The sequence below is a fragment of the Dermochelys coriacea genome, chromosome 2 (genome assembly GCF_009764565.3).
Source record: "Dermochelys coriacea isolate rDerCor1 chromosome 2, rDerCor1.pri.v4, whole genome shotgun sequence".
In the NCBI taxonomy this organism is placed as follows: Eukaryota; Metazoa; Chordata; order Testudines; family Dermochelyidae; genus Dermochelys; species Dermochelys coriacea.
Genome location: NC_050069.1, coordinates 74,449,419 through 74,464,783, shown reverse-complemented (window position 1 = coordinate 74,464,783; position 15,365 = coordinate 74,449,419). Strand labels below are relative to the sequence as shown.

The following is a 15,365-nucleotide window of genomic DNA, read 5'->3' as shown; positions in this document are numbered from 1 at the left end:
TTAGGACTGTTTGCCAATTTCTGTTGGGCAGGGCTGTGGGGTTTGGGACATGTGTTAATAACATCATATAGGGATATCTTATAACTTCACATGCAGTGTTGACACAAATTTTACCAGGACAATAATGACCAGCAAATTATGAGTTTACAGATGACAACTCACAAGACATAATTTGTGCAAAGACTATTACAGAAGTTTATAGGGTGTGAGTATAGAGAAGTATTCTGTCACAGAGACAAAAAGCTAGAAGTGAGAAAACATATGGTCTGGGTGACATTAGAAATGAGCTGGAGAGCTGAGAATGGAGGAAGATAAGGCAGGCTTTTCCAGGAGGCAGGAAAAGCCACAAATTTTAAACAGTGAGAGTGATTAACGATTGGAATAAACCACAGCAGAAGTGATTGTTCTATATCTCTTGATATCTTCAAATCAAGATGCCTTTCTGAAATATATACTTTAGCCCAACACAAGTTATTGAGCTCAGTATAGAAGTAAGCTTGATGAAACTTAATGGCCTGTGATATATAGCAGGTCAGATTAGATGATCTAATCATCCTTCTGTGAATCTGTAAAATACAGATTGGAAGGTTCCTGCATTATCAGTGGCCAGATGATGTGCAGGGGTATTGTGATAGAGTGGACTAGGCCCGGAGGCCCCCTGCTGGAGGCAGGGAGAAGAGCAGAAGAAAAGTCCTCCAGGCTGCCTAGAGTGGCTGCAAGGGAGCAGCCAATCAGAGGGGCTGCTAGAGCAACCAGTCAGTGGCCAGGAGCATATAAATAGAACCAGTAGAGACACAGCAGTCTGTTGCTACCTGGACCTTGAAGATGGAGGTCTGGGTGGCTGGAAGAGCAGCAGGACTGTGCACAGCTCATTGCAGGCAGAACTGAGCCTAGGAAAGGCTGCCAAAGAATGGGCGCCTGAATGGCTGGAAGAGCAGCAGCACCATGGACGGTCAGTGGAGGTAGGCTGAGCCCAGGGGACTGAGCCCAGAACCTAGCCAGATACTGTGATGAGCCCTTCTGGTATGGTTGAAGACTGAGCCAAGGGAGGGCTGCTGAAAGGACACCAACTGAGGGTACTGATGGGCCCCTTTTGGACTGTTAAAGAAGGCAGTGTCTCCAATGAGGAAGCCTTAGTGCTACAGTCCCATAGCAGGGCCGTGAGAAAGAGCTAGAGACTGTATACCTGCTTAGGTGGGACAGTGTGTGTGAGTCAGCCGGAGGGCTGAGTTGTTGAAGGCCTGCTGAAAAAACTTTGGCTGGGTGGGGGGGGGGAGGGGAGTGCTTGCGAGAGGTGGGTGCCATCCTGTTATAAGAACTGGAGAGGGAAAAAAAAAAGCAGGCTCACATACAACCAGAAAGGGAGTGCCTGTGAGAGATGGGTGTCACACCATGAAAAAGACTGAATGATTGCAGGCACGTATTGGCCAGAGAGGGGGTGTTCGCAAGAGGCAGGTACCAGTGCTGTTACAGGAAGAAAGGAAGCCAGTACAAGATGAGTGGAGACAGCGATGAGCAGAGAAGAGGTAGACCACTTAATACAACTGTAAATCAAGTGATTTTGCTGACATCAATAGTTACACCAGTGCAACATGAGAATCGGGCCTAGCGTGTGTGTGTGTTGACAAGGCTTTCAAGCAAAGGAATAAAGGCTCTGTTACGACTTTTAGAAAGGGAAATCTGAGAACATACATTAATAATACTGTCTCTTTTTAGATTTCTTAACACATGCAAAATAACTACTTGCGTGCATTATGTGAACTGTTCAGGGAATCTGGTATCCCCTGGATGAACATGTGTTTTTCCCCAGTATCAAATGATCTTTGGGTAAACATAGTATTTTTTCCATTTACCTAGTCATTGTTAGTAGTACTGATGATAATATATGCAAACACTGCAATAATACAAGTTAAAATATTGCAGTGCATATTGCAGAAAACCAATAAACAGCTTGTATGTATGGATAGGTGTGAAATTATTGCTTACTCTTCAACTATGCTCCAGCAAAATTGTGATTTTCAGATATGATCTGTTCAGTCAAATTAAAGTTTGGTGACTGCCTCCAGACATCCATTTATCATCAAAAAACAAATCAAACAGAGAGAAAGATCAAGAATACATAACTGTATTCAAAAGCAACAACAACACCACCGATGGGTGAACTTTCCAGCAGTAGGCAGATAAGAAAAGCAGGAAATAGGAGTACCACAATAGATCACATTAGGACAGGATATTATAGGATCTCAACCTTATTCACTAATATAAAAGTATGAGCTACAGCTTTCATAGCCATATCGGTCAAACTATATTAAAAAGCTAGAAAAATATGATTGTTTCCTTTTGCCTGTTGTGATTTGGTCAAGAAATTAGATGCGTGTGGTAACAAATACAATATGTCCTGCATAATTCAGAACTGCCCCCCCGCAGCATATTATAATACTAATTTTGTATCTCACCAGGTCCCCCTTAGCTCCATTCACTGCATTCAGATGAATATCTTGCAAATCTTTTCTTGATCCTTGAAGCTGAAGATCCACTTGGTGCAGGAACTAAGAGTGCTGGGGGTGCTTCCGCATCCCCTGGCTTGAAGTAGTTTCTGTTGTATACAGGATTCACAGATTGGGTCAATGGCTGTCAGCACCCCCAATTTACAAATTGTTCCCCTGGGTACACTAGTGAGTAGAGTTGTGCCAGTAGAACATAACCATCTGGCTCTGACTGTGGTACCAGCTCATACTCTGTACAGTTGAGAAGACTGCAAAAGCTAAAGAATTTGCAATCCCTCTGTTACCGTAAGTAACTTATTTTCACTTAATCTATTTTTATTAGCTGGGAGATGTCTGAATCTTTTTATATTCTTAATCTTAGGGTTTGAAAGTCTGGCTGGTGACATGCATGTGTGTATGAACTCCCAAAAAGTCCTTATGGGTAAGGCACCATAAAGAAATTCTCCAGGTTTAAACAGCCCTAAATTGTCTCATGAGATTAATCATTAATATGTCTTCTATATTTAGAAGTCCTGAGAGACTGTCATTTGATATTTCTGGTAAATAGAACATGTGAAATTTCTGTTTATTAGGAATGTTCTGTTAAAGTGGCTATTATGATATCCTTATGAAGGGGGAGAGAGGGAAGAAAGGGTTAGCCACCATAGGAGTTTTAAACTAACAAGGAAGCTTTATAATTGGCTCTGAGACATATAATTGGTTCAGACATGGTTTCAGAATTAAGATATTTAACCAACTCCAAGGTTTGATTTTGGGAAAATTTCTTAGTTAGGATTTGTAACCAATTGGCCAACTTCCTCCTTAGACTCCTTCTTAGAATTTATAAGGATTTATTATTTTTGGTATTACTTTGATATAACAAATGTGATTTTACTACAATCCAAAATTGAGACTAACTTGTTTGCTATGTTGATTTGATTTTGCTATTAAATTGATAGTGTATTGCTTTATTTCTAGTTTAATATTACTAGCTTACCTTTTGTGAGGTTTTCTTGATTTTTATGTCGTTTGTTTCAATGAAATATAAAAAAAATACTGAATCACACTACTTTCAACAAGCAATCCAGATCCAGGCCCTTTAAGGACCAGGGTGGATATCAACTGGACAGACTAAAAGCCTGACAAGCTCCCTCCATGGCCCTCCCTCCTCCCCTGGTAGTGTTTGGTTCTCACAAAGGTGTAATGTTAAAATTTCCAGGCATCACACTGAAAATGTATTTCTTAACCTGGCATTAAGATAATATTTTCTTTGGAGTTTTGTGTGTGTGTTCAAATACATCTGATGTTGTGCTACTGTATGTATCACAAAGAAAATATGAAGCCGTAGTAACTGAGGAGATTTTATGTAGGTTAGTTAAACCGTTCAGCAGGTAGAAAAAGCAGAGACTAGATAAAAATGTTTATTTGAACCAAACAATATGGATATTAAAATGCCCATATATTTTTAGCTTGTAACTGTAAAATGGACATGGATTTGAGTTGCCTAACCTACTCCTCTCATGTCTGCAAAAGAGTCTGTATTTATTTATATACCCATAGGATTATACTAACAGGTTTGTAATTAAAATCCTATTTTAATCCTATTCCACTTGGTAAGACTATGATTTATGATCACTAGTCCTTATTTGGACACTTTGTCTATTGCTTAAGCCTTCTTGTTTGGAATACTTAAGAGATGAAGACAATGAAAGAATCCCAAGTGAGAGTTGGAAACTATACATGTGCTATCTTGGAAAGAAAGCAAAAGATTCAGTTTGCTGGAGGTATTTAATCATCTTGTTGAGCATATAATATGTGCATCCTCCCAAAAAGCATTTTAATTAAATGCTAAAATGTCAGATGAATGCTAATATGACAAGTATTGAAGTGTCTTTTTCCTTGTGACAAGATCATACTGTTGTGGAAAACGAGTCACACCATCTGTTTGGTTCAAACAGTCTGAGGTCCTTTTATTGAATACAAGCATGCAGGGAGAGGGAGATAGAGATGGTCACACGCAGGTGCTACCCTGGTCTCTCTCTGCCCTGCCCCTATAATACCGGATTTTATATAGGTCCAAATTCAAGCCAAATGATACATTTCCTTCCACTCAAGCATTATTAATAAAGCCTTATAAGGAATTAATGGAAGGGCAATTTCATAACTAGCACAGTGCTGACGCACCGTGTTATTATCAAGATCTGCGGTTTGCTGTGGCAGCGTTTTGTCTAGGGACTTTTGCACAGTGGAAGGTGCATATAATGGACAGCTAGGAACTCTTCCAGAGGCCCTTTTGGCTCTTTTCTAGTTAGAGAATGGCCTAGTCCATTATGTGGGTCAAGTGCTACAGCCTAGCATAGGTAAATGTTTTAGTTTAAGTCTAAAGGTACAGCCCTAGAGGCCTCTTGCGTTACAGCTCTTGCATATGTTGCATACAGTACATAGATTTTTGCCACAGAATGGGATGGGGTCAGTTTCAACACCAAGGTTAACAGCAATTTCCCCCACAATACCATTGTGAGCACCATGCTATATAGCTGCACATAATATATGCATATTGAAAAGAGAAATGTTATCAATACCTTTGACAGCTTGATGCATGCACTCATCTGTGAATGACCTTTAATCTCTTTTTAAGCTAAAAATTATATTCGTAGAGTTGTGCAAACAATTTTGCAACACAGAATCTTTTTCAGGACTTTTTGGTAACACAACTTACTGCTGAAAAGTATTTCACCCTTAACTCTCCAGATGTCGACAAGGATCGGGGGGGGAGGGGGGGTTTGCACTGCACATCACTGAGGTGAGCTGTAGTGAGGCTGAAATTCAAAAATTACTCTGCTTTTGGTGTTGCCTGGTTTGAATCTACAACTTTCCAAGATAAGTAGTATTTACTCTTGCAGACAGACAACACAAGGAAAGGAGCTAAACTGAATGAATGATGGGTCAATCAGGGGAAAAATGCAAGGAGCATCACAAACTTGTTTCCTGATTTAAAAAAAAATCACTTAATGGGTGAGATTGTTTAGTACACAGATGGTGTAAAAGATCCAAATAGCAGCCAGAACTGCCAGCTCAGAATTCCACAGTGCATGGGAGCTCTCGCTTGGTAAAGAGATGGCATGGCAACATACTCCACCTGACCCTGGCATGGGGTCAGAGAAGGGCATATCCAGTCATTCATCTGCTCAGTCTATACCAAGCTAATTTATGGCCTCTTAGGGACTCTTGCCAGCTGGTTAAATAGCCCCACTCTCTTTACCTGCCCCACACATTTCTGTTTAACTCCTCATGGGTCCCCCAAACCCATATTTCCCTCAGCCCAAAGCCATACTTCCTGCTGTCTGGTCTGGCTCTCTGGCTCATTAGGAGTGTGTGCAGAGCCCAATCAGTGAGACAGAGGCAGGATGCCAGGATTGTTCAATGGAAGTAGCTAAGAAACCAGAGGTTTTGATAGCTAATCTTTGCATAGCTCAGAACCATTATTCTGAATAATAGAAATAGCTTCTTGCACATAGGCTGCTTTCAAATGTTACCATTAAACATGAAGAGTTATCAGAATATATAAGAATGGCCATACTGGGTCAGACCAAAGGTCCATCCAGCCCAGTATCCTGTCTACCGACAGTGGCCAATGCCAGGTGCCACAGAGGAAGTAAACCTAACAGGTAATGATCTAGTGATGTCTCTCCTGCTATCCATCTCCACCCTCCGACAAAAAGAGGCTAGGAACACCATTCCTTACCGATCCTGGCTAATAGCCATTAATGGACTTAACCTCCATGAATTTATCCGGTTCTCTTTTAAACCCTGTTATAGTCCTAGCCTTCACAACGTCCTCAGGCAAGGAGTTCCACAGGTTGAGTGCGCTGAGTGAAGAACTTCCTTTTTATTTTAAACCTGCTACCCATTAATTTCATTTGGTGGCCCCTAGTTCTTATATTATGGGAACAAGTAAATAACTTTTCCTGATTCACTTTCTCCACACCACTCATGATTTTATATACCTCTATCACATCCCCCGCTTAGTCTCCTCTTTTCCAAGCTGAAAAGTCGTAGCCTCTTTAATCTCTCCTCATATGGGACCCATTCTAAACCCCTAATCATTTTAGTTGCCCTTTTCTGAACCTTTTCTAATGCCAGTATATCTTTTTTGAGATGAGGGGACCACATCTGTACACAGTATTCAAGATGTGGGTGTACCATGGATTTATATAAGAGCAATAAGATATTCTCCGTCTTATTCTCTGTCCCTTTTTAATGATTCCTAATGTCCCATTTGCTTTTTTGACTGTCGCTGCACACTGCGTGGACGTCTTTAGAGAACTATCCATGATGACTCCAAGATCTTTCTCCTGATTAGTTGTAGATAAATTAGCCCCCCATAATATTGTATGTATAGTTGGGGTTATTTTTTCCAGTGTGCATTACTTTACATTTATCCACATTAAATTTCATTAGCCATTTTATTGCCCAATCAGTTTTGTGAGATCTTTTTGAAGTTCTTCAGTCTGTTTTGGTCCTAACTATCTTGAGGATCATCTGCAGTATCATCAGTTTAGTATCATCTGCAGACTTTGCCACCTCACTGTTTACCCCTTTCTCCAGATCATTTATGAATAGGTTGAATAGGATTGGTCCTAGGACTGACTCTTGGGGAACATCACTAGTTACCCCTCTCCATTCTGAAAACTTACCATTTATTCCTACCCTTTGTTTCCTGTCTTTTAACTAGTTCTCAATCCATGAAAGGATCTTCCCTCTTATCCCATGACAACTTAATTTACGTAAGAGCCTTTGGTGAGGAACCTTGTCAAAGGCTTTCTGGAAATCTAAGTACACTATGTCCACTGGATCCCCCTTGTCCACATGTTTGTTGACCCCCTCAAAGAACTCTGAGTGAAGCTTGGACTTTGCAGCAACTGTTTAGCTATAGGAACCCAAAGAAATATGAGGGGGAAATAAGGCAACATTTAAAACAGGGAGCACTTTTAAATATTTCCTCTGCAAAAGCTGGCAACGTTCTCACTAAAAAAATTACAAAGAATTAAATCTTCCTATGACCAGTTATTGTGCCAAATCCAGCGATTAAACTCCATCTTCAACATATGAAACAAAGTGATTTCAACTCTGCTTTGCGTGCAAATCACAGTGCAGTCTCAACTATGGAGTCACTATTGACATGTCTATGACTATTCAGTCTTGCCATCTAATTCTCATGTATGAGAGCCACTTGTGACAACTCACATTTAGTGAGATGACTAGATGATGTAATAGTCTTGTGTTTCTTAGATCCTCTTGAACATCGGAGGCAGGGTACTGCCTGCTCTCTCAAAGTCTTGAGACAGTAGAATGCTCTACTCTTCATCATATATCAGAGAAAACCTTGGCATCCTTCCAGGTACAGATGGGTGGATATTACCAAAAATATTCTGGTTGAATGTTTAAATGAACTTGCTTAGGCCATTCTCATGCCATCTTTTAAGTTCACATTAAACACACATGCTGGAAGTACTTGAACAGTCATTCAAAGAACAGGCATGTGACTTATTTGACCAATCAGAACAACCACTGATCAAATAGCAAATGTTAAATACTCTGAGTCTTGTTCATAATGTATACAGCAGTAGGGGAGTCGGAATAAAAACATTTGTTGAATAATTTCACATGACAAATAAAATCAAGGTCACAGTCTGATCTCAGATATTCCAGGAGCAAAGGAAGCAGCTAAGTTTATTAGATAAACTATTTATTGCAAATGATCTAGCTTGACTTCCAGTTGGAATTGTTCTAGCTTTGTTGGGATGTCATTTTGTTTTTGTACATTTTAAGATGGGTCATGCCAGGTAATATCTGACATTATAGGTTGTTTGTTTGAACTCTGTACTGGATAGGAGATGTATTTATTTTGGCCATGTTGCCACTGTTTTTCGAATTTGTTTTATTTTATAGTTGATAGGTGCTATGAAGGTTTGGGACACCATAGAATTCAATCTTGTAACTTGTACAGATAGACATGCCAACCCCCTATGTTTAAAAGAAAAACAAAACAGCCTGAGTCACAGCCCCAAAATAAATGGCTTAATTTTTAATTGGGTTGTTTTTATTTGCCATGTAGTTTCTGAACCTTTAGGGTGCACGGGTGCCACACGTTCAAGCTTTTCTCTGCACTTAGGAGCGTTGGAAACTAACTGCTTCAATGAAAGCTGATTTCAGAGTAGCAGCCGTGTTAGTCTGTATTCGCAAAAAGAAAAGGAGGACTTGTGGCACCTTAGAGACTAACAAATTTATTAGAGCATAAGCTTTCGTGAGCTACAGCTCACTTCATTGGATGCATTTGGTGGAAAAAACAGAGGGGAGATTGATATACACACACAGAGAACATGAAATGAAAGCTGAGTCTCTTATCTAATCACAGGATTTCAGAAGCTGGGGTTTTGAGAGACGCAGCGCAAGACCCACCATGAAATTGTGAGAGCTGCTGGCAACTCCCTTCTGCAAATCCTCTCCCCGTTGACTGCTTAAAACAAAGGTCTTTGAATAGTACTTTGGGGCGAGTAATCTCTTCCCACCACCATGCAACCCCAATAAATGGACTGAATATTAGGGGAAAGGGTGGGGATGAGCTAGAAGCCTCTCTCTAGGGCGTGAGATCATCAGCTGTGGAGTGATTGTGCGGCAAGGGTCTCCTCTTCCAAACAGGGACGGGGGGGGAAGGAAAGAATGAAGGGGTGGCTCCCCTGTCTCCACCCTCCCTCCGTGCCGGGAACCACCTGCTGTAAGAGGTGGGCGCCGCCCGACCCCCCTCCTTGCAGCACTTCCACAGCTGCAAGGACTGGGGAAGGGGGAGGCTGTCCCTCAGCAACCCTCTCTCCGGCTCGCGCCGAGCCCTCTGCGCCCCGCGCTCCCACAGGGACGTTCCCAGCCAGGGCAGCACGCGCCCCACCCCGGCTCGTCAGCTGGGCAGCACCTGCGCATGCCCAGCGCCGGGATTTCACACCGCCCGCCTGGCCCGGGCCGGGGTTCAGTGAGGTCACCGGGTCAGGGGAGGCGCCCCGCCGCTAGGGTTTCAGTCGCGCGCGCCGCGGCTCCTCTATATACAGCCGCCTCGCGCTCCGCCACTCAGCGCGCGCGGAGCTCGAGGGGCGGTTGCTACAGGGGAGGGCTCGCGTGTGCATGCAGAGAGCCCCGGCCCGGTTGCTGGCTGGGCGGGGGCGCTGCAGAGGGGGAGGCCTGTCTGGGAGCGTGGGCCATCCAGGTAAGGGGAGCAGGATTTCTTCTTCTGCAGGGGCAGCGGGGAGTGTGGCTGGGGGCTTAAGGTCAGAGCCGCCGGGGGGGGGGCAAGTGGGGCAATTTGCCCCAAGCCCCGGGGCAATATACTATACTATAGTATTATAACTTTTTTTTTAATGGACGGGGCCCTCGAAATTGCTTTGCCCCAGACTCCCTGAATCCTCTGGGCGGCACTGCTTACGGTTGCTTTGCATAAGCCGCCAGGATAGCTGCTGCGGCGTTTAGTTGGGTTACCCAGGGGGTGCTGTTGGTGCTCATTAGAAGTCTGTTGTGTTGCAAATTGGGAAAGACCTGCAAGTGTTTTCTGGCCTTATACGTTTAAGGTTTTTTGGGGGGGCCATATTTTCCCCTTCCCTTACACTGGTATAAATCTGAGGTTTATTTAATTAAAATCTGCTGAGTTCCCTCAAGGTTCAAACTTAGCCCGAAGATCAGAAGGGCCCCAATAAAGATGTTGCACTGCACCTTGGTGCGAAAGACACTTTACACTAGAGATCATTATTGCCAACATACCTTTTTTCTGTTGCTCTCCTGCAGATTGTTCTGTGCCAGTCTGCTTGACTTTTGCCCCAGTCCATGCCTTTACTATGACATCTGTGCCTTCAGCTGGCTGCCTCCTGGCCAAGAATCAGTACTACAGAAGTAAGGTTTTTTTAAAAAAAAAAAAAAAAAAAAAAAAAAAAAAATCTTTAAACAAAACCTGGTGCATGTTTCCTGTTTTGTGGCAATTTCTTCTTGTTTGTTTATGAAGGAGAGAGTTGCATGGCTGAAAATCCTCCATCTCTTTGGATGCTGATTCTGAAAAAAGTTTCAACACCTGTTTGTACAGTGTTTAAATCACTTCTGAGGGTTTTGGAGGTTTGAGGACCGTTCTATTTATTTTGTTTTGTTATTGTATATGGGGGGGGGGTAATGTGTATTTCTGTGACATAGTCTCCTACTTTTCCTTCCTCCATATGAAGAGGAAAGACTTTTTCCCTCTCATAAGGCATGTTTAACTTGCATTTGACATTAATAAACATCAAAAGGAAGGATGCGTAACCCCCTGGTGAGTCTGTTGCAGGTCCCCCTCTTTGCCAATCCCTAGTGGATGAGTTCTTACATTAGCCAACTGTAGAGCTTTACTTCTTTAGCTCAAGTTGTAGCAACTCTTGCTTTGAAATCTGGAGGTCCTTAGTGGGCCATTACATAAAATCTTATGGTTAATACAGAGGACTAGGAATCAAGTGATTTGGCTTTTGTCTCTGGTGCAGACTTCCTGTGTGGGTGGGTCACTTAATGTCTCTGTGCCTTTGTTTCCTCCTCTATAAAAATGGGGAAACGCTACTTGCGTGCCTCTCACAGATAGTTGAGACAAAATGTTCTGATGCTTTGAGATTCTTGGATGATACACTGTAATGTAAAGCATTATTGGTATTAATTTTGTTATGAAAGCATAGGGAGAAAAAAGTTCTAGTATAATGTGTCCTATTTCTTATGTGCAGTGTTGTAGCTCTTTTGGTCCTGGGATATAAGAGAGACCATGTGGGTGAGGGAATATCTTTTATTGGACCAACTTCTGCTGGTGAGAGAGAAGCTTTTGAGCTTACTTCAGGTCTTTGGAAGCTTGTCTCCCTCAACAACAGACGGTCCAATAAAAGGTATTGCCTAACCCACCTTTTCTCTCCTGATAGTTATAACAAAGGTCAGTGTTCTAGAACTGAATGACTTGTATTGATAGCAATATATATGCCTGATCCTAAAATACATCTTGTGGACTTAACTTTCATTTAGCTTCAGTGAAAGTTACACCAGCAGATTACATCTCAGCATGCCTCTCTGGTGAGGAATAAGCAGTAGCAGTAGGTGAACTCATAAAATAGTTATCCCGCCTTCATGCAATGTCCCTAGCAAAACAGGGATCTAAAAATACTGGAAAATTAGGTTTACTTTTTTCTTTAGCTATACAGTGTCTTTTTTGAGGCATCAGGGGTCTGTAAAGTCTTTAGTGTGGAATTAATGTATATTCTGTAATTTGAGACCATTGCTTTTTCTTCTACACTCAGCTCGATTCAATTCTGAATCCAGTGTTTCATCAGGTAGTTCATCCTTCTGTTCTGATCCTGTGAACTTCTCAGACCAGGAAAAAGCCCATCATGGTATTGCCTCTTTCTTTCAAACATACGTTTTTCTCATTTTTGGCCCTTTGATTAAATGCCAATCACTGCCATTATGTCCCCTTTTGTAGGGTTACCTGAATTATTTGATAAATGCTGGTGGATAAAAAACTTTTTCCACTCTGAAACATCTGCATCTTCAAATGTGAATGGAAAAACGTTATCGACCAGCAGGTAAGTCTTGCTTTTTGAATGATGGAGATAATTTATTTGTTTTATTTTTCTTCTTTACTTTTACTGATTGGAATACCCCTCTCTTTGCCCTGCCCTCCACATCAACTTTAGGGATACAGTATCTTGGTATTGATTTAAGTGAAATGTAGTGGAAATGCAAAGTCACAGCTGAATGCCTGTGGAAATTCCAGTAGTTTCTTGTCATACAAAAGTTTATAGTAAGCAGAGAATAGTGACCTTAACTTTTCTGATTGCTTGCTTGAAGTGATAAAGCAGTGGTTCTCAAACTTTTGTACTGGTGACCCCTTTCATATAGCAAGCCTCTGAGCTCTTATAAATTAAAACCACTTTTTTATATATTTAACATCCTTATAAATGCTGGAGGCACAGTGGGGTTCGGGGTGGAGGCTGACAGCTTACAAGCCCCATGTAATAATCTCGCAACTCCCTGAGGAGTCCCAACTCCTAGTTTGAGAACCCCTGTGATAAAACAATATTTTGTTTGTTGGTATGTTTGCAAGATAATGCTTGGCTACCTGGCAAGGCTTAGAAAATTTACTGATATAGTGTCTTAGCTAGAGGCAATAGAGTACAGTACAAAACATACAAATGTTAAAATCTATTCAGTTCAGTAACATAAATACAAATTTTAAAAATACAAAAGATAAAAATTTAAGGTCAACCATTCCCCTAGATCAGTTGCACTTTAAAATCACAATCTCTAAAACAGTATATTCTTGGGTACCTAGATATCCATTTCCTCTTCACCCTAACTTAGTTGATATAAATACATATTTTGTAATTTTGTTTACACTGGATATTATAATCCTGTTAATAACTTGTCTTTATCTGTTTACAGTGTTGCAAGTTGACTTTATCTGCAGTAGTGATGCGTATATAGACTACTCCTTTCTCTAAAGCTCAGGGTCTTTCAGATGGCTGCATTCAGCTGTGTGAAGAAAATATGCTGCTTGGAACTTCACTTCCACGCAAGAAACTAGAATTTCACAAAGATTTGTCAGTAGCTTAAATGGTTTTGCTTAAGGTAGGCATAGTTTCTACATACGCTGTCCGCTATGGAGTTGTTAACATTTGAGAAATGCATTTTAATATTTTAAATGGATTTAATATCCTAATGACTAACTCGTGTCACTAGAAGAAATGACAGTAAAAAGTAAGATCAGCATAAAGTGGCCAGTGACTATCTAGGTTTTATTTCTGTAAGTTGAAAAGCTTCTGTGGACTGTCCATATTAAAATTTTTCAATGGTGCTGTGAATTAAAACAGACAAGTTTGTGTTTAAAATGTCTATTCAGTAAGTAGTATTTTTCCATAAGTTTTTACATTTTACTATATCAACTATGCTGACATCAAATGGATATAAACTAGTTTCAGATGAACAGATTCCTGTTATATAATGGATCTGGCACATCTTTCCCAAGTGCCCAGTATAGCAGTTGCATACTGTTAAGAAGGAAGTTTACAGAACAGTTAATAGCTTTAATTCTGGAAAATCCTATTAAACAACAATCATAAGCTTTGTCCCCTTGTTATGGCTGAATATGGTTTCTGACCTTAAATACAGGTGTGTAATTCTCATTCACATGCATGCACCTAAGTATTTGAGGGCAGAACGTGAGGACTTGGTAAATAGTCTGACTTTCGTGGATTTTGACCTTTTGATTTGTAGCCATACTTCACTTTTTTTATGCTACTCTTACCTGTTCTACTGTTGGTTAAAGAGCCTCTTGATTTGTATTAAGTGCTCTCTATAAACTAACCTTATTGGTTGTGAATTCTTTGACAGTTCCAACTCCTTTAAATCACAATTCTGGTATACACAATCATTTCTGTCATCATTAAATATATTTTTACACTAATTTATGGTTTCCCTTCTTAACATATCCCAAGCTGCTTAAACTAATTATTAATATAATCACTTAACTCAGTGATGAATTGAAGCCCTCTCTGGTGTGAAGTATGGTAGTTTAACATTGCACAGTTCTACAACAGCAGTTATGTTTTGTGAGGCGGATGAGCAAAATTGCTTAGGTGCAGGGGGTATTGCAAATATTTGTCATGAGCATTTCATATGCATAAGTTTCAAGACTATTTCTGTATGCAACTTTATGATGCATCAGGTCTGTTCAGCTCACTCACTGAATTTATCTGGTACATTTTTAAGCATTTCAGGTATTAAGTAACAATGTATTCTTTTAAAGTAAACATGTAAACTTTATCATGACATACAGATAGTGCTATAGATGTCCATGGCACTTGAGAAAATAATGAAGTAGTCCCATCCCCAGAAAGTTTATAATATAGCTTGAGACAGTATACACAGGGTAGGTGAGAACAAGGATGAAGACAACTGTTCGAAGAAATAGTGTGTTGGAACTCTATTGCATGAAATATAAAAAAAAGCAATTTATCAATTGTTTAAAATTATTGAATCTTTTGATCTTAGAATTATTTTTAAATGTATGTTATAAGCTACTCTATTTTTATACTAAAATTTTATATTAATAAAGTTTAATTATGAGGTCTGAAATGTTTCTTCTCTAATACAAAATGGTAGTCACTGTTGCATGTGAATTTGTGGCAAAAATCTATAAAATGACCATGAACAGAAATTAAAGATGTCATCTTTCAAAGTAATTTTTGAAACCATCCTAACAGGAATGTGAGAGGAAAGGAGGAATTTAAATAAGAAAAGCAAAACCAGGAAGGGAAAATTGCTTTAATGTCTTAGTGGAAAACATAGTAAAAGAATATGGACTTGTAACTACAAGTTTTGAAGATGATCTTCTCCTAATTTCTTTTTTTCTTTTCGCAAAATGTGCACAGGAATTGGAAGAGGAAGTTAGGAAACATGCTATTGTAGACAATCTGACTGCTAGTAGCAAATATCCCCAATGGCCAGAGATGGAACACTAGGTGGGGAGGGCTCTGGAGTTATTACAGTGACTTCTTTCCCAGCTATCTGTCTGGTGGATCTTGCAGAGATGCTCAGGGCTAGCTGGTCATTATATGTGTGGGCAGGAAGGAATTTTTCCCCAGTTCAGATGAGCCGAGACCCCACAGGGGGAGAGGGGGGTTCACCTTCCTCTGCACTATGGGTCACTTGCTCAACATAAGAACGGCCATACTGGGTCAGACCAATGGTCCATCTAGCCCAGTATTCCATCTTCCAACAGTGGCCCATGCCAGGTGCTTCAGAGGGAATGCACAGAACAGGGTAACTATCAAGTGATCC

General features: G+C 40.7%; 1 protein-coding gene across 2 annotated transcripts; it reads left to right on the top strand.

Annotated features, from left to right (window-relative positions):
• Positions 1-817: 817 nt before the first annotated feature.
• PPDPFL (pancreatic progenitor cell differentiation and proliferation factor like) lies at positions 818-14,655 on the top strand. Of its 2 annotated transcripts, XM_038390721.1 has the most exons (6): positions 818-962; positions 2,869-2,928; positions 10,317-10,421; positions 11,825-11,917; positions 12,007-12,109; positions 12,969-14,655. In XM_038390721.1, the coding sequence occupies exons 1-6, from the start codon at positions 923-925 to the stop codon at positions 12,979-12,981; spliced, it is 414 nt and encodes a 137-aa protein (XP_038246649.1). In that variant the 5' UTR covers positions 818-922; the 3' UTR covers positions 12,982-14,655. The 2 variants fall into 2 exon arrangements, with proteins under 2 accessions (XP_038246649.1, XP_043363817.1); XM_043507882.1 differs by lacking the exons at positions 818-962; positions 2,869-2,928 and adding an exon at positions 9,491-9,744.
• The last annotated feature ends 710 nt before the right edge of the window (positions 14,656-15,365 follow it).